General features: G+C 35.0%; 1 protein-coding gene across 3 annotated transcripts; it reads left to right on the forward strand.

Moving 5' to 3' along the window:
- The first annotated feature begins 1,137 nt into the window (after positions 1 to 1,137).
- On the forward strand, positions 1,138 to 13,052 carry LOC147392316 (uncharacterized). Of its 3 annotated transcripts, XM_086458876.1 has the most exons (5): positions 1,138 to 1,858; positions 4,285 to 4,434; positions 5,508 to 5,657; positions 10,457 to 10,899; positions 12,199 to 13,052. In XM_086458876.1, exons 1-5 carry the CDS (start codon positions 1,366 to 1,368, stop codon positions 12,817 to 12,819), a joined length of 1,857 nt encoding a protein of 618 aa, XP_086315002.1. In that variant the 5' UTR covers positions 1,138 to 1,365; the 3' UTR covers positions 12,820 to 13,052. The 3 variants fall into 3 exon arrangements, with proteins under 3 accessions (XP_086315002.1, XP_086315003.1, XP_086315004.1); XM_086458877.1 differs by lacking the exon at positions 5,508 to 5,657 and having other exon boundaries at positions 1,140 to 1,858; XM_086458878.1 differs by lacking the exons at positions 4,285 to 4,434; positions 5,508 to 5,657 and having other exon boundaries at positions 1,140 to 1,858.
- The last annotated feature ends 7,390 nt before the right edge of the window (positions 13,053 to 20,442 follow it).

Here is a 20,442-nt window from a genome sequence, read left to right on the forward strand (position 1 = left end):
ACATTACAAAAAAATATAACACTCGTCCTTATAATTTCAATGGATGATGATAGTAGAGACTTAAGTTCATATCCTGCAAACACCGAGTTACTGAACTCATTAAAAATAGGTTTGTCGATCAAAAAATAAATAAAGAAAAAAAGTGAATTGTTGAGAATAAGTAAAAGTTGGGGTTCCAAAAGAACTCTCTTGTTTCTCACCTAGATTTTTATTTTTTAGGGTTTAGGAATTTATATGAGCCTAATCATAAATGTAAACAACTTTGAAATTGTTCGAACGTGTGTTATAATGTTTTGTAATGTTGAGATAATTATTTTAGTCAAACCTTTGTATGATGAATGATTACTAAAGAAATTGAAAGTTGGTTGTTGTTCTTCGGAGGGAACGCTATCTTCCTTTCCATTTTATTTAATTAATTAATTACTTTTTGGTTTTAGATTGCTTTTTGTGTCTATATCTTAATTATTTACTCAACCAAATAAAGATTGAGGGTGATTTGAACACACCCCCTCAAATTTTTTATATACCTCAATATGTTTTCAAATTGATGATAGACCCACTTGACCTAAATGCCATCATCTTCAACCTGTGTCCAAAAACCTTTGATTTTTCTTCCAAAAGTCCACTGTCTTCGAGTTCTTTAACCAACTTCTAGCAGAAAATCTTTTTTCTACCCAAAAATCCATCGTTTTGTATATACCAATCATATATATTTTTCTTCTTCTTGACATTTATTGAAGAATATACAATATTTAAAATAAAGACGGGGATAAAATCATTTATATTTAATCCAACCATGTCAAGGACAATGAGTCTTGAAGAGAGAATCAAGGATTCTTTTTAGCTGAAGGTTGAACATGATGGTACTTGGGTCATGTTCTGTTAGTCTCTTGGACAGGAGATGAGAGGGGATTTAAGTCATTTATGTTAATCTCTCAGAGAAGACCTAGGTCAAGGACTAGGTCTAACTATAATGTTTTAGCAGATGCAAACTATGTGTATATACAAATTAATACTTTACTTAATAGTGTGTTTAACTTCCGTTCTCAGTTATACATCGAAGGTCATTCATACGTATGGTTGTGGATTAGAAAAATCAGAATTTCCAGCAGCTTCTGTTGAAGGTTGAATATGGTTTAATAATTTGATGTAAATGAGGAGAAATTTACAGCTCACGGGTCGAGTACTATTTTCAAAGCAAAAACATTAAAAAAAGACTCAGCATTGACGTATTCTTCTTATAAAGGAGGTAGGCGCAGCCTCACATTAATTTGAATTACTAACTCCAATTCTAGGGCATTTTGGGCTAAAATCATAGTGTTTGAGTTGAGTTGTGTTGTGCACCATCATTAGCGGTGGAACGCTATGGCGAATAACAATAGAGATATAAAATACTACCTGCCTTTGTACAAAGCTGTACTCAAAGGTGACCTAGAAGGTGCTAGAGGCTTCTGGAATCTCAATCCGGAGGCCGTGACGGTTAGGATAACATTGGCATCAGAGACTGCTCTACACCTTACAGCTTACAAGGATTGCAACATGCAGCTGGTGAGGGAACTAGTGCAATTGATGCCCTTGGAAGCATTAGCCATGAAGAACAATAAGGGCAACACCGCACTTTCTTTGGCAAGCATAGCCGGAGCCATCGATGCTGCAAGGGTTATGGTCGAAAAACACGATGCATTGACTCAAATACAGAACGATGATGGACTAACACCAATCCTCCTTGCTACTCAGTACGGCAATGAGGATGTGGCATGGTTTCTCCTCCAATATACAAGAGATGAAAATCCAAGTCCCTTCCAACGCCAGGATGGTGCTCGCCTCCTTAATGCTGCAATTGCTTCGGATTTTTATGGTACATACATATTACTTTAGATCCATACTCTTAAAATTTTCAAGTCAACCTGAGTGGACTCCAATGGTTTTTTTTGGTTGACTCAGCCCCAAACTCGACTGGTACAAGTCAATGTGGAAAATCTTTAATTCAACTCAAAACTTGGATATATATATGGGTCACGTTCAATGGCTAACTTTTTGACAAACTTTTTGGCAAAACATTTTTCAAAACATGAGTTAGAAGTTTTGGAATGGGCTGATTTTTGGTGAGGATGATCTCTACGGTGAGGAGATCATCATCACCAAAAATCAGCCCATTCCAAAACTTCTAACCCATGTTTACAAGTTGAAAAATCGTGGACCGTCCATTTTTTGTAAACTATTTTTGATGGGGTTAGAAGTTTTGGAATGAGCTGATTTTTGGTGAGGATGATCTCTAGAAGTTTTGGAATGGGCTGATTTTTGGTGATGATGATCTCCTCATCGTAGAGATCATCCTCACCAAAAATCAGCCCATTCCAAAACTTCTAACTCAAGTTTTGAAAATTGTTTTGCCAAAAAGTTTGCCATTGAACGGGACCCTATATATATATATATATATATATATATATATATATATATATATATATAGGGAAATGTTCAGCAACAAATATTTTGGCAAAACATGATTTACAAAAAATGATTTACAAAAAATGGACGGTCCACGATTTTTTAACTTGTAAACATGGGGTTAGAAGTTTTGGAGTGGGCTGAAGGATTATCCTTTTGAAATTGAAGGATTATCTATCACATGTAAATTGGCGTATTATAAGTAAAAGTTTGTGTGTTAATAGAACTACTCTACATATAGTCATTTACACACACCAAGCGGTTCAGAAACTGAAGCATATTTTGCGGCTAAGTTGAGTTACCAATGAAGAATAAATTAAACTTGACTGATGATTCTTGGATGATTATTGTATGAATTCTAATATAATATTTATTAGTATTGCATATTCTAATATAATATCGAGGGTAAGTATTCTTCATATGCTTTCATTCGTATTGCATTTAAATAAATTTTTGAGAGATTCTTCCTATAAATCCATAGATAGTTTTGTGCTTGCCCCTTAAGAATGCATGGTTGAATATGAAGTGTTTGAAGAATTGATTAATTGAAATTATGATAGATTTTGGACTGTAGGTGACTAATTATTTACCTTTTAACTTAATTAGTGGTTAATCTATTGGATAACTTGAGTTTGTAATTGTTTAGCCAAATGTTGCTGAATTGGTAGTCGAATGATGTAAGGGATGATTAGAGTATGAAGATAGTTAATAAGTGAAAAAATTTCTGGGAGACATTTGAATTCTTGATTGTGGGTTTTAACTCTTCATTTGGTATTTTGTATAAATCATTGATTTGACAATTGGTTTTGATTATTTCATGTGAAGGTAAGGGTGCACGGTAGGTGTTTAGTAAAATGCCTAAAAGAGAAAATAGAATAGTTAGCTAATTGAATTGAGTCGAGAGGTTGCTAAACTATGTGAACCAACGATCCTACCACTTGATCAAGGATACTTTTGCTAAAAAAGAAGTGTATTGTAATTGCTAATCAATTATTATAATCATGCGCATACTTAGGTTGACTTTAAACGAGAAGGAAAAAAAGTACAAAATTGAAAATTATTGGGTAAGTTTGAGTCTTAAATATGGAGAAATATCAGGGAGATTTCTTTTTATTTATTTTAATTATTGTAATAATATAGAAAAATGAAGTATGGTCAATGGTGGTGGCCTAGTTCTAATTTTTTTTTCTGAAAAAAAGGTTTTTATTAATGATGACATGTGAGATCATGAATTGTTTTGCATTGATGTGATGCGAGTGTTGTTAGTTATGTGGTATGCATTGTTGTGGGACTGTGGTGTAGGAAAAAGAGCTAGCATGACATAGGTCCTTGGGTTTATAAGACTTGAGAGCACTTGAGGAAGATCTTGAAATGCGATAGAGATTTTTACCGAGCTGGTGGGAAAGTCTTTCGGTGATGATATAATAGACTTGAATTCAATTCCCGTTAATACAAAGTTACCGATCTCATTAAAAACGAGTTTTTCTGGTGGCAACACCAAAAGTTTTTAACTCGTCAAAAAAAAAAAAAGCGATTGCATATAATATTAAAAAGAAAAATGATTATCTTGCGAAGGCGATGATTATTATTATTCTTTTTGTCAAAATCCTCTTGTAGAAAAATGACTTTTTCCTTTTTTGGGGGGGGGGGGGGGGGTAATTAAAATAGTTCAATTAGCTTGACCAACATGGTCGGCTTAATGTTTTTTCTACTCCAAAAGGAATTTTCATGATTTATTTTCACTTGCAGTCAAAGACTATTTGGAAATCAATTTTGAAAAATTCAAAATTTTAAATGGATTTAGAGATTCATATTTTTGTTTTTGTTTCTATATAGATCTAGCATCATATCTACTCCGCCACTACCCTCGGTTAGCTACTGCTCGAGATCAATGTGGAGAGTCAGCCTTGCATTTGTTGGCTCGAAAGCCTTTTGTACGTGTGCGTGAAGACCGGTCATCATTTCTGTATTTCCGCCCCTTCTCAGGTTAGTTTTGTTTTTTCGCCATTGATACTTAGTCAAGTCAGCAACTTGTGAGTCAAGCTGAACAACTCAAATTAAAATATTTTAAATTTATAAAAGAAACATATGTAGTTGATAACTTGGTTGAGTTTCTGATGTGACTCAATGAATTTTCAAACTGACTTTGTTGAGTTGATGGGTTGACTTAGATGTCTTCCAATTTGACTTGGTAAATTGGTTCCATTCATAGTCACAAATAAATTTGTAGATTTGAGGGGTCTATCGATTTAATTGGTGATAATCAAATAAATTGTTGAATCACCAACAAAATCAAAGATTCACCGATTAATGTAAGGGTGAGCATAATTGCACCCACTTTTTGAGGCATTTGCACCCATTTAAAAAACCGAAAATGATGAATAGGTCCCATTAGTATTAGTAGTTGGACCTACAATTACAATTAATCATTTGAAATCTAAAACCCTAAATTTATGCTTGTGCCATTGGGGAAGACGAAGAGAACTCCACTCAATTATTCTATTTTCTGTTGATTCTAAGGTTTAAAGGTTCAAAAAATCATTATTTTGATGGATTAAGGCAATGGAAGTTGGTTACTTTTGAAATCTCATTTCATTTTTAGGTTTTCTCGTTGATTTATTTCATTTGTTTGAACTCAGATGAATGATTCCCAAGAACTCAATCTTAAAAGGAAATAACTCAATCAAATGACTACAATTACAATGAATATGATAGTTCAAAAGTTGTAGATAAAACTTGCATCTTTTCATACATTTATCGGTCTTCGTTTTCATGTTTTACAAACTCGGTGTCAAGGACGTGTTTGACATAACTTAAGCCATGACGTTTGAGTTTTGTTGACATAACTTTTTCCTTCATGAGGGGGGGACCTGATACCATAATTAAAATTGTTTAATTAGCTTGACCAACATGGTCGGCTTAAAGTTTTTTCTACCCCAAAAGGAATTTTCATGATTTATTTTCACTTGCAGTCAAAGACTATTTGGAAATCAATTTTGAAAAATTCAAAATTTTAAATGGATTTAGAGATTCATATTTGTGTTTTTGTTTCTATATAGATCTAGCATCATATCTACTCCGCCACTACCCTCGGTTAGCTACTGCTCGAGATCAATGTGTAGAGTTAGCCTCGCATTTGTTGGCTCGAATTACTTTTGTACGTGTGCGTGAATGCTTGTCATTATTTCTGTCGTTCAGCCCCTTCTCAGGTTAGTTTTGTTTTTTCGCCATTGATACTTAGTCAAGTCAACAACTTGTGAGTCAAGTTGAAAAACTCAAATTAAAATATTTTAAATTTATAAAAGAAACATATGTAGTTGGATAACTTGGTTGAGTTTCTGATGTGACTCAATGAATTTTCAAACTGACTTTGTTGAGTTGATGGGTTGACTTAGATGTCTTCCAATTTGACTTGGTAAATTGGTTCTATTCATAGTCACAAATAAATTTGTAGATTTGAGGGGTCTATCGATTTAATTGGTGATAATCAAATAAATTGTTGAATCACCAACAAAATCAAAGATTCACCGATTAATGTAAGGGTGAGCATAATTGCACCCACTTTTTGAGGCATTTGCACCCATTTAAAAAACCGAAAATGATGAATAGGTCCCATTAGTATTAGTAGTTGGACCTACAATTACAATTAATCATTTGAAATCTAAAACCCTAAATTTATGCTTGTGCCATTGGGGAAGACGAAGAGAACTCCACTCAATTATTCTATTTTCTGTTGATTCTAAGGTTTAAAGGTTCAAAAAATCATTATTTTGATGGATTAAGGCAATGGAAGTTGGTTACTTTTGAAATCTCATTTCATTTTTAGGTTTTCTCGTTGATTTATTTCATTTGTTTGAACTCAGATGAATGATTCCCAAGAACTCAATCTTAAAAGGAAATAACTCAATCAAATGACTACAATTACAATGAATATGATAGTTCAAAAGTTGTAGATAAAACTTGCATCTTTTCGTACATTTATCGGTCTTCGTTTTCATGTTTTACAAACTTGGTGTCAAGGACGTGTTTGACATAACTTAAGCCATGACGTTTGAGTTTTGTTGACATAACTCAAGCCTTGTCACCCGTGTCCTATTGACATAGAGTTTTTAGGTGCAAATTTTTTGTCTAAAGGACAGATTTAACATGGCCTAACACATGTCAATCTTTCAAGTTCGACATAAGCAAATAAAAAAATGATTTTTTGTGTGTGTAGATTTAACGCATTGAGAACAAGTTCTTGTTAACAATAATGTCTAAAAATACTTGTCAACATTTTTTAGGATTCAAATGTTATACATAATAGTTTTAGTCCTAATCTAAACTAATTCCTACCATTTGCCCAAATTTTTCTACTATTTTTCCCCATTACGAACACATTACAAAGTAGGGATGATAAACAAACAAAAATGAACTTAAGTTTGATGCCTTGTAAGGTTTAGAGCAACTTTTGGTGGAAGATGAAGATGGTTCGTTGTGAAGTTCTTTGTAGGACAACGACGAAGACGACTTGTAAAGTTCAATGGTAGATGGTAACAAAATCTATTTGCTTAGCTCAAAAAAAGATAACAAAATCTATTTGGTTGGTGTAGAGGGTAAAAACTGTACAGATCTAGGCTGAGCAGAAGCTCAAATCCAAATGAGAGTGGGGGTTAAATAGGACCCCAAGTAGGTGGTACCCAAATCAGCCCTGTAGCCCAGTCTTGCTCGACTGTAGGGCAGTACTGGAATAGGTTTCTCTGAGAGGAAGAACCTGGGAAGCAAGATAGGCTAGGCAGGTCTGATCTTCGAAGATTAAGGGAAAATCCCAAGATTCAGGGAACCAGAAAAGGAACGATTCTACTTCGATTAGGATTCCACAGATCATGGGATCTCCCATGATCTGATCCCGAACCAAGAGGAGCAGAATTAGGAGCTCGGATTTGAAGGAGAAGGCCAATCGAGCGGGAGCACAATAAAGAGCATTTTTCATGTTTTGTTTAACTTAACTTGATCGTCGGAGGGGTTTTGGCAAATACCACACCGGTGCATATAGGTGACATGAGCAAGGAGCATTCCATCCGAGCTACAAGGCTCAGTTATTTGAGGTAACTTGAAAGGCAGTTGGTGTATACCCCAAGTGGTTATATTAACAAATATGTTTTAAATTGTAGGGGTTAAACTTCTAAGTAGTGTAAGTGTCTCCAAAAATAGGAGCAAGCATGCTCACCCTCATGTAAAAAAGCCAGTTAATTCGGCCCTCCCATGTATAAAGGTATGGGAGATCATCCTCACAAAAAAATCAGCTCATTCCGAAACTTCTAGCCCCCATCAAAAGTGGTTTACAAATAAATGTTGGAAATTGACGGTCCACGATTCTGTAACTTGTAAATTAGGGTTAGAAGTTTCAGAATGAGTTGATTTTTTGTGAAGATGATCTCACCATAGAGATGATCATCACAAAAAAAATCAGCTCATTCCAAAACTTCTAGCCCAGGTAAGACAAAAACACTTTGGCTATCTTATTGCCTCTTGAACCCTCCCCTTCCCCCCCCCCCCCCCCCCCCCCCCCACCACATATATATAGTGTTCAACAACTGATGCTTAGGGAGCCAATGTTTGGTCTTAGATGAGGAGGTCATGACAAAAAATAGCCCATTCTAAAACTTCTAACCCCATCAAAAGTGGTTTGCACGTTGAAGAATTGTAGATTGTTGATTTTTACCTTAATTTGTAGACCCAAATATGGGTCCTCTTTGGCAACCAATGCTGGGGAGTCAAAATTTGTCCTATATGGGTTAGAAATTTCAGATTGGGACGATTTTTTGTGAGGATGATCTCTATGGCGAGGAGATCAACCTCACAAAAAATCAGCCCATTCTGAAACTTCTAACATCATCAAAAGTGATTTACAAATTAATGGTAAAAAGCGATGTTCCATAATTCTTCAATTTGTAAACCACTTTTGATGGGATTAGAAATTTTAGATTGGGCTGAATTGTTGTGAGGTGATTTTGGATGTTTACAAATTAACTTTAAAAATTGATGATTAGGGGCTAAGAGTTAACGATGGTCGACTTCTCAATGCATCATGGGTCTTTAATAACATAAATGCAAGGCATCATGGGGAGATGTTATAACTGAGTTTAATGCCCTACATTAATGAGCTCTTCTTTATAAAAAGGAAATCCCCACTTAAGCCTCAAGGCAAAAATCACACTACAACATTTTTGTTCTAAGGGTATGTTTGATTGCACATGGAAAATAGGGTGGAAAATCAATTTCCATGGAAAATGACATTTTTCAAGTGTTTGATTGCACATGGAAAATGGAATTCATTTTCCACCCCATTCAAAAAGTCCACTAAATCATGGATTTCACTTTCCCACCCATATGGGTGGGAAAATGAAATCCACCCATATTTTCCATCATCAATTCTTCCCTACCACCACCACCACCACCACTACCACCACCACCACTATCACCACCACCATCACCATTACACTAACCTCGTCGTCATCGTCGTTGTCACCATCGTCGTCGCCATCGACTCCGTCTCCGACCACCCTCTATCTCTTTTCTTCTTTTTCTTCTTCTCCTTCTTCTCCATCCCTCATCTCATCCGCCACTACTACCACCACGTTCTCCCCCCATCTTCCTTACTTACCTCCGTCGCCACCGTCACCGTCGTCGTTGTCGTCACCGCCACCGTCGCCGCCACATCCTCCCCCCTCCCTCTTCCTCGTCATCTTCTTCTTCCTCTCCCCCTCCTATCATCTTCTTCCTCCTTCTCCTCTTCTTCTTTTTTCTCATATTTTTCCATGATTTTATCCATGTGAAATCAAACAATGGATTTGATTTTCCAACCCTACCTATTTTCCACAACTAATTTTCCATGGATTTCAAATTCCATGGAAAGTGACTTTCCATGCAATCAAACATACCCTAAATGTCTTTTTCTTGCTCTACAATTATCTTAAGTACTAATTAGATTGTCAGAGACTCTTTAGTTGGCATCACCCTGATTTCTTTTCAGGTGAAGGCGGACAGAAAAGATGACCAAAAATAGAGAAGTTCATCGGAGAAGACAATTGGAGTACGATATTAATTCATTTTTTTTTACTTAACTATGAACAACGCATTTGCTATTTTCTAAATGCTAATGGCCTATGCTTGTATTGGAAATTAGCAACCTCCAAAACCCGCTTTAACTATAAAAGTCATTATAATTTTTTATATTTTTAAAAAATTTTCCTTTCAACACCAAAAGAGTTTGATATTCTGTTGTGAGATTTAATCCATAATAAATCTTTACCACAGAACTATTAGTCTATTATTGTCCAAGATCAAGAATCATGTATATATCTCAAGAAACCTATTCATGCTCCTAAAGATTAAAGATTAGGGTACTTACCTTGTGCCATAAATTAAATCGATAAACCAATTTGCTACAGGTGTGCCTTTCTCAATCCAAGTGCTTGTGATCCGATGTGCGTAAATCCCCGATCGTTCTCTAATTCCCAGACTCACCTTCTCTTCCCTCTCTATATTGGTTTGCCCTAGGGCTTTGGTGATTGATGGAGATCACCATGATTCAAAACCCAAAATCTCGTCTGTTATTCACGTTTTGTGTGTACCTATTTATGGGTTGCTGATCCACTTAAATAGATGGGAATAGAGGGCTTAGAGATCCTCTTTTAGTAGGATTCCCATCCATCAAGGTTTCCTTTTAAGGCTTAAAGAATATTCCTCTTTCAGTATTTCTAATATAATTGGGATTTATCCTTAATTATTGACATCTCTACATTATATAATCCTTGTGCAAGTCAAAAACCTAAAACGTGCAGGTCAATGAGCCACACGATTGTTGGGTTCTAACATCTACGACATTTACATAGATTACACTAACAATGCACAAGGACAACAAATGTTTACATTTGGAAACGAAGTGCATACATCCATTCATTACATACCTCTCAGCCATTTCTCCATGAATCTTATATTTCTTCTTGTTTATTTTTAATGGCAGATCAACGGACCAATGAAGAAGATCAAAACAAGCTGAAGCATGCTAAAATAGTTGGACTACAAAAATGCATTTGCGAGCAAATTTTTACTTGCAATATCTTGGAAATCATAGATTTTTTTGCAGGGTCGGAAATCTTGAGCACTGCGGCGAAGTTTGGAAACGTTGATCTTATTGTAGAATGTCTTCAATCCTATCCTGATTTAATGTGGATGGACACCAACAAGAAGAACAAGAGCATATTCCATATTGCAGTCGAACATCGCCAACGGGAGGTTTTCAACCTCATCCATGAATTCAAGACACATAAGAATGTCTTGGCTTCTCAAATTGATGAATCTAAGAACAACATCTTGCATTTGGCAGCAAAGTTGGCACCTTACCCTCAACTCCATTCTGTCTCAAGCGTTGCCTTACAAATGAGACAAGAGATGACATGGTTTAAGGTGATATATTTTCTTTCCACTTCCCACAATTACAAGTTTATACAATTTTTCTAACAGTTTAAGACTCGATGAGTTAATTCAGAATCCTCTAGGCAATTCTGCTTGATTAGATTACAAGTAGCCTATTATTACTAGCTCAATGTCGAGCCAATCTACTTGAATAATACTCACTTTTTTCCATTTTCCTAGGATATGGTTTAGAAAATGTGATTATTATTATTTTTAATTATAACTTATTTTAACAAATTTTATTTTATTAATAATAATTGGGTGATTTAGATGAGTTCAAATTTGCTGGTAATTAACACAAAAATGGTGCTAAGCTGATGAATTAATAGAAAGTTCCCACGTGTACGCTAAAGTAGTAAAACCATGACACTTAACCGCTTGGGCAGGCTAGCTCTCCATCAACGTGCCTGTCAGGATTCAAGGAAAAGCACAGATTTTCTACAGATTAGTTTCAGCATTATAATACATTTTCTCTTGGGAATCCCTAGCATCCCAACGGTGATGTTGATGGAGAGCCTCCACCTGTGGGTTGAGGCTTGCATTTTCAATAAATTGACTTTCTAGCATACACCTGACATCTTGCTATTTGTTTATCTGTGGAGCACCCTGTCCTTTTGTTAACAAATCTCCACTGGATTTAGACGTAAGTGACGTTTTGATAATTATTTGAGTTACTCCCGTGTTGACAAACTGATGACATGTGCCCCTTTGAAGACAGTGGCCAGGTGGGCGTATCAGTTTGACATCCCATATGGTGTCCTGTTTCTATAGATAGGATAGTTGTCTATGTGCCACAATTTGATTAGGAAATAAATACATTGGGTTGCATGAACTGCTTGATTAGATGATCGAGGTGCTTATAACACAAACTAAAGCGTGCCTCGTAGACATCTATCCTATTTTTATAGGAATGGGACACCATATTGGATCCTGAGTCTTCACCAAAATGTGAAACGATACATCTAAATCACCCATAACTATATTATGATGAATAATGCTGGAGTGACCTCAATTCTCACACTTTGTTGATGTCGTGTGTCCGGAACCATAGATGCTTTTCATGAAATACGAGTGAAAGACATCTATGGTTATGTGCACACCTCCACTTCAACAAAGTGTGAATTGAGGTCACTCTAGCACGAGTCTATTATGATCATGCAACATCCAACCGAGGCAACCCGACAAGCTTTTCAAGTGAATTTAACGCACACCCATGATTAAGAATGAGAAGTTGTTATGCTCTATTTGCCTTACCTGGATGACAAATCATGTAACATATTTTATGTGTAGATGGTGGAAGAGATTGTTCGACCATGTGACAAGGAATTAAGAAACAAAGATGGGATAACGCCCCAAGAGTTGTTTACAAAGGAGCACAAGACATTGGCTGGGGAAGGGGAGAAATGGATGAAAGGCATGGCTCAATCATGCATGGTTGTAGCCACACTTATTACCACAGTAGTGTTTGCTGCAATTTTTACTGTACCAGGTGGCACTAATAATGACACAGGCCTTCCCATTCGCTTAAAATCTGCCCACTTTATAGTTTTCATCGTATCAGATGCTCTGGCTCTATTAAGTTCCTCTATTTCACTGCTAATATTCCTCTCCATCCTAACTTCAGGCTATGAAGAAGAAGATTTCCTTGACATCCTACCAATAAAAATGTTTTTTGGTCTTGTCACCCTCTACATCTCTATAGTAGCCATGATGTTGACAGTGAGTGCTGCTTTTTTCATCGTTCTAGGGCTTCGTTCCGCATGGTTAGTGATTCCATATTATCTTGCTTATCTCCTTGCCAGTATTTTTTTGATGCTGCAGATGAATCTATTTCGGGAAATTACTGGCACAGGATTCTTCCAACGACTAGGAAAGTATATGTACTACTACTTCAAAAAGCTTATTTGCTGATTGTAATGTTTATTTTAATCGTTTGTAAACAAACTGGTTTATGAAATAAAGGTGGGGTTCCTTATCCCCCAGCCTACGGAAAAAAAAAAAAAAAAGGGAAAAACACTTCCCTTATTAAGGAAATTTCCTGACCGCATCAACTTGTGGCAACCAAAAAACATGATCCCATGCCAAAGGGGCAATATTTGATGAACGTCCATTTTCAACATCTTGGATTAAGACCATTTTTTTTTTATTAGTCTTAGTTTTTAGAGGAAATCTACAGGATTCGACTTTGGTTTTGGGTTGCTGATTTTGTAATCGATGTGGGCCGAACGACCCTTAAGATTTGAAATCTTATTAAGATAGTTAGGCTAGCCTGATTCTGTAATCCGTGTAGCCTAATTCTGTAATATATATATATATATATATAAAAGGTCGGGTTCAACAATCAAAATCCTGTACAAAGTTGTCTTATATGGGTTAAAAGTTTCAGAATGGGTTGATTTTTTGTGAGGATTAAAGTTGACGGTCCACAGTTCTTCGACTTATAAATTGGGGTTAAAAATTTTAGAATGGGCTGATTTTTTGTGAGGATGGTTTCCTTGTTGTAGAGATCATCTTCACAAAAAAAAAAAAAAAAAAATCATTCAATTTTAAAACTTTTAGCCCATATAAGACAAAATATTTCGGTTAGGATTTTGGCAAAAGAACGCTATCCGTTTTCTTCATAGTGAAATCGAGATCTAATACTCATATTTCTATGGATTTAGCCTTTAGGTAAAAGACATAAAATCTCGTGTTGTAAGTATTGTGTTCTTACTCCTTTTTTGTGTGATTGTTTATCTTCTTTGCATTTTCTACTATTATTTGGATTTATATTTTATTGCCGTTATCAAATATAGTATTGAAAGGTGTGGCATACAAGTTGTTTGTTGAAATACTCAATAGGTGTTTTATCAAATTATTAAGCGAGTTTCACAAAGGTGTTTATGTACACTACATATATAAAACAATAAAAACAAGAATCATCCGGAGTACTATGCTCTGAGCTTTCACAATCTGAATTTGAGTTCAAGTTTATCTGAATTTGAGTTCAATTTACCTTTCAAAAAAAAATTTATTTAGAATTATTTAGGTTTGTAAAGAGCAATTGACATTAAAATAAAAAGAAGAAATGGATGAGTGATGAAAATAAAAGATTCAGTCAAATTAAAGATGAATCAAGAAAAATCAATTAAGATGGTTTGGGTGTGTGCAACAAAGGTCAATTACAACCACAGTAAGAAGGAACATGCAACTTGAAAGTTTGAAAAGAGAGAGGAAGATAAAAAGAAAGTGGACTAAGCCAATGAGTTAGCGAGAGCGGAGAAGGCACTCTTTAAATGGAATTGAATGGATCACTTACCCAGGTTTTTTGGAATAAGGTTTTGATGAGGAAGTGTAGGGGACTGAATCAGAATTGAAACATGATGTTTGTATAGAACAATGACCACATATCAACTAGGGGCAGATTTACAATGGGGCACTGGCCCTCACAAGAATTTTCAAAATATATGGATTAATGAGTTATTGTGACAGATATTAGCGGTGGATAAAAAAATCTACCACTATTATCCTCATAAAAAAAAATTTCCACTTTTAATTGTCCCTACAATTTTTTTTCTACTCTTAATTGCCCCACGTGGGTAAAATCCTGGCTCTGCTCCTGATATCTACTGTTTGAAGAGATTATACAACTCTTATGTAAACATGTGAGATGACAACTTCGGCGTCCATGATGTGATCAAGGTTTAAAACTATTGATGCCAAGTAAGTTCACCCTAGTCATCTTGTATCAGAAGAGATAAAACATTTAAATCAGATTATAATTATGTATTTATGTATGTTTATATTCAAATAGTTATAGTTAAAATAGGTTCGATTAATACTAGCTTAGTGACAATATCAATTTTCTATTTAGTTAATAAAGTTTAATCATTAACAACTTAACTGCTTTATCAAAAATACAATAACCTAGTTCAGCAAAAAAATTTCAAATATAATACGAGTCGTTGGATCTCAGAGAATTCACATTGAAAATCCTGCTCGTTCACCAATAGTTAAGGAAAAAAAAATTCTATTTTGTTCCATATTATTCTTGATTATAATAACCTATTCTGATTTGTGATTACGAATTTGTCATCTAGCCTCAACATAATCAATTTAAGGGGAAAAAAAAAAAAGAAGAATTTTACTCCTTAGGGATTGTTTTTGTAGTTGAAAAGGTGGATTGATGAATAGAGAAGATGTGTTTAGAGTTCGAATTCGGATCAAATATAAGATAATTTTGGAATCAAAAGGTGAAGAAAGGAGGGATTAGAGAGAGTACCTCACCCAAAGTCGTGATGATTTCTGGCTTGTCGCGTGAGGTGATGCAGTAGGTGACTATGCCCTTGTGACCTCTCAATCGTCTTGATTTTATCATTTTCTCATGTTTGATTTGGTCTGATTGTCTCTCTTCTCTTGTTCTCTTGTTTTTTTTTTTTTTTTTTTTAAACTTGGTATTCCATCTCGTTTCCTTCCCCAGTGGTACGGTGTTAACTCTCCCTAGTCATTTCGCCCCACACACATTTTTTGAAAGTCGAACCGATGATTAGACCGAAAATTTGTCATCGGACCGTAGTTAGTGGTTCCATTTGGTTGGACCATCTTTGATTTATTAAAATAAATAAAAATAAAAGAGTTGTGATAATCTGAATATCTCACATGGCACACCCAATCGACTCTCTTGACATGATAAGTTTGGGAATTGTGGATGTGTATGCCTTGAGATACACAATTCCCTCAGGATACACAGTTTTATGGGGAAGTGTAGTTTTGTAACCCGAGGTGTATAGATCCACGATTCTCGAACTTGTCACGTCAAGAGAGTCAATTGAGTGTGCCACGTGGGGTAGTCAGATTATCACGGTTCAAAATAAAATATACTTTTATCCTAAATTACCATAATTTATTGTAATAAAATAATAAAAAAACCTCTCATTGCTTAATCGAACCAATGTTACAAAACCCAATAGAACCAAAAGTTTGATCCAACTATTAAAACACAGATCACATGAAGGGTTGAGATTCAATTTTTATGGTGAGGAGATCATTCTCATGAAGTTCATTTTACAATTTCTAATGTTTATCCCTATAAAGATGGCTTCGGGTTCAATCTTGACCGCATCTTGATAATTACTTTCAACTTTGTTGTCTTTTATTATCTTTTTATCTGAGAATGCAACTCTAACTTTATTATTTTTCCTCTTCTCCCATTTTTCAATAATATCCCTCCATATCTTCTCCTCTTTTTCAATAATATTCCTCCAATTTTATTATATATCATCTTCTAATCCTTTAACCTTAAAGAGGATGCTCGTGCCAATCAACCCGAATAAATCTAGTATATTATTTTTTTTGCATAGTTTTATGAAATATAATAAATTAGAAGATGCTTCCTTACAAGAAAGGCAATACTGCATTTTCTTTGGCTATCATAGCTTGGCCACCAAGGCTGGAGAGGAGGGCTAACTAGTTTGACGTTATCCATGTTGAATCTTTCCGTTATCTTTTTTCTATGAATCGAGCCTGAGATAACCTTAATTGGTTTTTTTTATCCTATCTTTACTAGTCCGTATGCTAAGTATTTTTTTTATTGCACCAAATCTTTCATAGAAATTTTTGTAGAGTTATTATTTTAATCATGCATACTAGAGAAGAATAATGTAAGAATAACCTAACGATCTTTTGAAAAAGTCCAATCCAACTAGTAATCAAGCTCCAACCTCAACAATGTCAACCATCTACTTTATAGAGATCCTCAACCATGGATTGAGTCTAGTTTTCTCGTTGTCGAAGGAGGAGTTATGTTGACTCCATCTCCATTAACGCAAATGGAGTACTTTAGAGGGCTTCCGCTGGCACACCAACTATGTAGAATTCTTTGGTGACTTATATAGAAATTGGTGTGGCACTAGCAAAAGTTGGTGTGCCAATAGCAACTGTCATTTTTTAACTAGAATTTTAATATATAAAAAAATTAAAGAGAAAATTATATCATCAACGTCTAGGTCTGTTTTGTTTAGTTACACCCAGTGTCATGAACTTCCACATGATACCAAGCTTGACTGTTTATAAAATTTATAAAATAAAAAATCCACCATTGCAACCCTGTTAGGAAAACTTAAAAAAAATGAAAAAAAAAAAAAAAAAAATACAAAAATGATGGGAGCCCTGATCTGCGAACAGCTCCATCTTTCATTTCCTTATAAAACCCTTAAACCACTGAAAAAAAAGAGAGAAGCAAAATCAGTTAATAGAGAAGTTTCTTGAGTCAACTTTATCTGACAGTGCAGGCAACAGCATGAGCCCATGACCTGAGATGCTCCTTCATGGCCATACCATCACTGAATGGAGGCATCTTGTACCATAGAGATGAGTTTCCTGACATTTGAAGCTTAGAAACCATGGGGACCCATCTTTCATCAAACCCAATATCTCCAAAACTATATCCAAAATCTCTGAACCCTTGACCTTCACTGAAATGTTGCTTCTCTGTTTGATCTTTTACTCTTCTTTTACCAGACTTGGGACTTCTCTTGTCTCTTCTGATCCTCTGTTCCTTCTTCACTATCTCCAGAGTTTCTACTGCTCCCATTGTGATTGCCTCCACAGTCTGTAGTTTCGACTCTAATTCTGAACTTGTTTGATTCTGATCTTTAGTTTCTGAGACTTGAATTTGCTCTGTTTGAACATTTGAAGTTATGGGTGGTTGTTGATTTGGTTTGGGAGAGTCTTGGAAATGGGATTTAGTGATCTTTCCATCATTATTGGTGGTAAGATGTTGTGGGGTTGATGGTGAGAAGATGTTGGAGAAGAACCAAAGAGTTTCTAAGCTTTCTATGATCTTTTCACCCTCCATGAAAAGGATCAAGGAGGAAGAAAATAGAAAGATTAAAACTTAGTATAAAAAGAGGAGGTAAGAGCTTTGTAAATAGGTACTAATTTGTATCTTTTCTTGCAGAGTCCAAGAAGGGGAATAAAAAATGAATTATACTCTTTTTTATGTTCTTTTGAATGACCAGAATAACCCTATCACTTGTACCATGAGGAAAAGCTTTCTACAAGGGTGTTTTAGTCATTAAAGGAGCTTTAGAAACAATGGGCTCTCTTACCTTTGTAAGTAGGTACTACTTTGTTTCTTGCAGAATCCAAGAAGGAGAATATAAAAAGGGAATTATAGTCTTCTTTTTTTTAAAAGTTCTTTTGAATGACTGGAATCACCCTACCACTTGTACTGTGAGGAACAGCTTTCTACAAGGGTGTTTCGGTCATTAAAGGAGGAGCCTTTAGAAACGATGGGCTCCTGTTGTAAACTTTGAAACCAGTGGCAGTTTTGTAAATATAGGAAATAGGAGATTTTATCCAACGGTCAAATAAAACGTGGATGCTTATGATTGGTCCAAGTGGTTTTCTTTAATTGAAATAATTTCCTTTCTAAGGTCACGCCAGATCATTTGCTTTGGACCTTTTCACTATAAATATTCCCCTTCTTTACTCCTTTTATTGACTTCTTAGACCTTAGACGATTCCTTTTTATTATGAGACATTTAGATGTATATGATGCTGCAGAGTTTCATCATCTTCGGTACACCCTCCCTACCAATGTATCTTTTGATCTCCAAACATGTTTAATCCAAAGCTCTCACATCAAACTGGATCTACTTACATTCGGGTTGGTGATACTCTAGTTAAAATGGGTTCCGGATTCTGGGTAGATTGTGGGAACCTATCCTCTCATATCCGGGTCAAAAAGTGATTTCAAATCGGTGGTGATGTGTCCCTTTATCTGGATCTATACTAAAAGACTAATTAAAGGGAATTTTTTTTTGGAAAGATCAATGGTGTTAAGGCAGACCCAAACTACTAAAAGAGATCGGATCCTCCGTAACTCCTTTTTCCCATAATGCCTTGTAACACTTATTCCATAGTGCACAAAATATCACAGTTTGAAAAATAACATTTCATATCTCTTGTACTCATGGTTTAGACGAGATTGAAAACAAATGATAATAATAATAATAATAAAAGAATCCAAGCCTTTGGAAATGGACGGCCATTAAACCTCCAACTTTCAAGTAAATTCAACAATTTACTTTGGGTGTATTGTTGATGTGGCAGTATCTTAATTGTGTAAAAGCACTACAAGGCACTATAGGAACAAAAAGGTACAGAGGATCCACTCCCCTAATAAAGTAACCTAAATACCCTTGTTTTCAACCTCTAATAAAAAATCCTTGATTTTTCTCTTAAAAGACCATCATGTTCACACTCTTCAACCTTTAGTGCAAATTAATTTGAAACTATCATAAACCTCATTTCACAAAAATCTTTTCTTGTTCTTGCATTTCTTGAAGGATACACAACAATCTTAAAGTTGACATAAAGATACCATGTTTCTTTACCCAATCATGCTGAAGATAACATATTTTGGGAAGAAAAATCTAGGATTTTCTTACTAAAGATTGAAGATGACGGAATTTAGAAAATTTTCTATTAGTTTCGATGAGAGGATTGACACCTAGGGGTTATGGCATCATTTTGGAAAGATATGAAGTGTCACAAATTAATATTCACAACAAAAGTGGAGGAGGTATGTCTAAACAAACTTCTTATTAATCGATAGTGTTATTAAATAAAATTGGTGTGGCGATATAAGCTCCCAAATAAATACACCAAAGACTTTTAGGCTAAGTGGTCAACTTCTATTGTCCACGTGAGGATACCAACTTGGTGAGTTGGTAACGTCTAACCAATACAACATTAAGATACCTGAAATTAAAACTCCACCATCACTACTTAAACCTTTTAAGAAATTTTTTACATTAATGTACCCTCGACTAACACTAATTCGGTTAATAGTCTTAATTGGCTGTTACGAAATTATTATGTTAAAAGGGCAGGCCAAGAAGAGATTTTGTTGTTGACAACCCATTTTGGTAAAGTCATATCTTAATATCTCATACTCTATTTGAAGATAAAAGGTATCCAAGTTTGACGGGTTTTAAAGAAGAAGTCTTGATAAATATCGTACAAAATTATAAATATTTTTTCTTGTGTATCCCGAAACAAAAGATCTACAGTTATGTGAGGGAAAAGTCCAAAGTGAGTGCAAAAAAATAAGTCAAATTATCATGATTTTTAAAGAAAATGCCTTTCTTTGAATGACTAAACTCTAATGAAGATTCTACGAACTTGATTTGATAAATTTAGTAGTATTCTTGAAAAGGAGGGATATAAAAGAAATGAAATAAATTATTCTCTCTTTGTTAACAGAAAAAACTTTAATTTTGATATAAGTCGTAAGGAAACTTATATATCCCCCCCCCCCCCCTTCCCCTTTTTTTTTTTTTTTTTTTTCCAATTGGATTATAAAATATATAACATTGTTTAATCTTCAAGAGTCCTCTTTCACCAGTTTTTTTATCAACCATTTGAAAATATAAAATTTTGAAATATTTTATTTTTTGGTTGCACTTCACAGAGTCACACCAAACATGAATTGGTCATTCCATCGAACGCTTCTCTTTAATTACGCCAATAATCAGTCCGTGATTGTTT

This window comes from Akebia trifoliata, chromosome 11 (genome assembly GCF_017979445.1).
Source record: "Akebia trifoliata isolate Shusen 1 chromosome 11, ASM1797944v1, whole genome shotgun sequence".
In the NCBI taxonomy this organism is placed as follows: Eukaryota; Viridiplantae; Streptophyta; class Magnoliopsida; order Ranunculales; family Lardizabalaceae; genus Akebia; species Akebia trifoliata.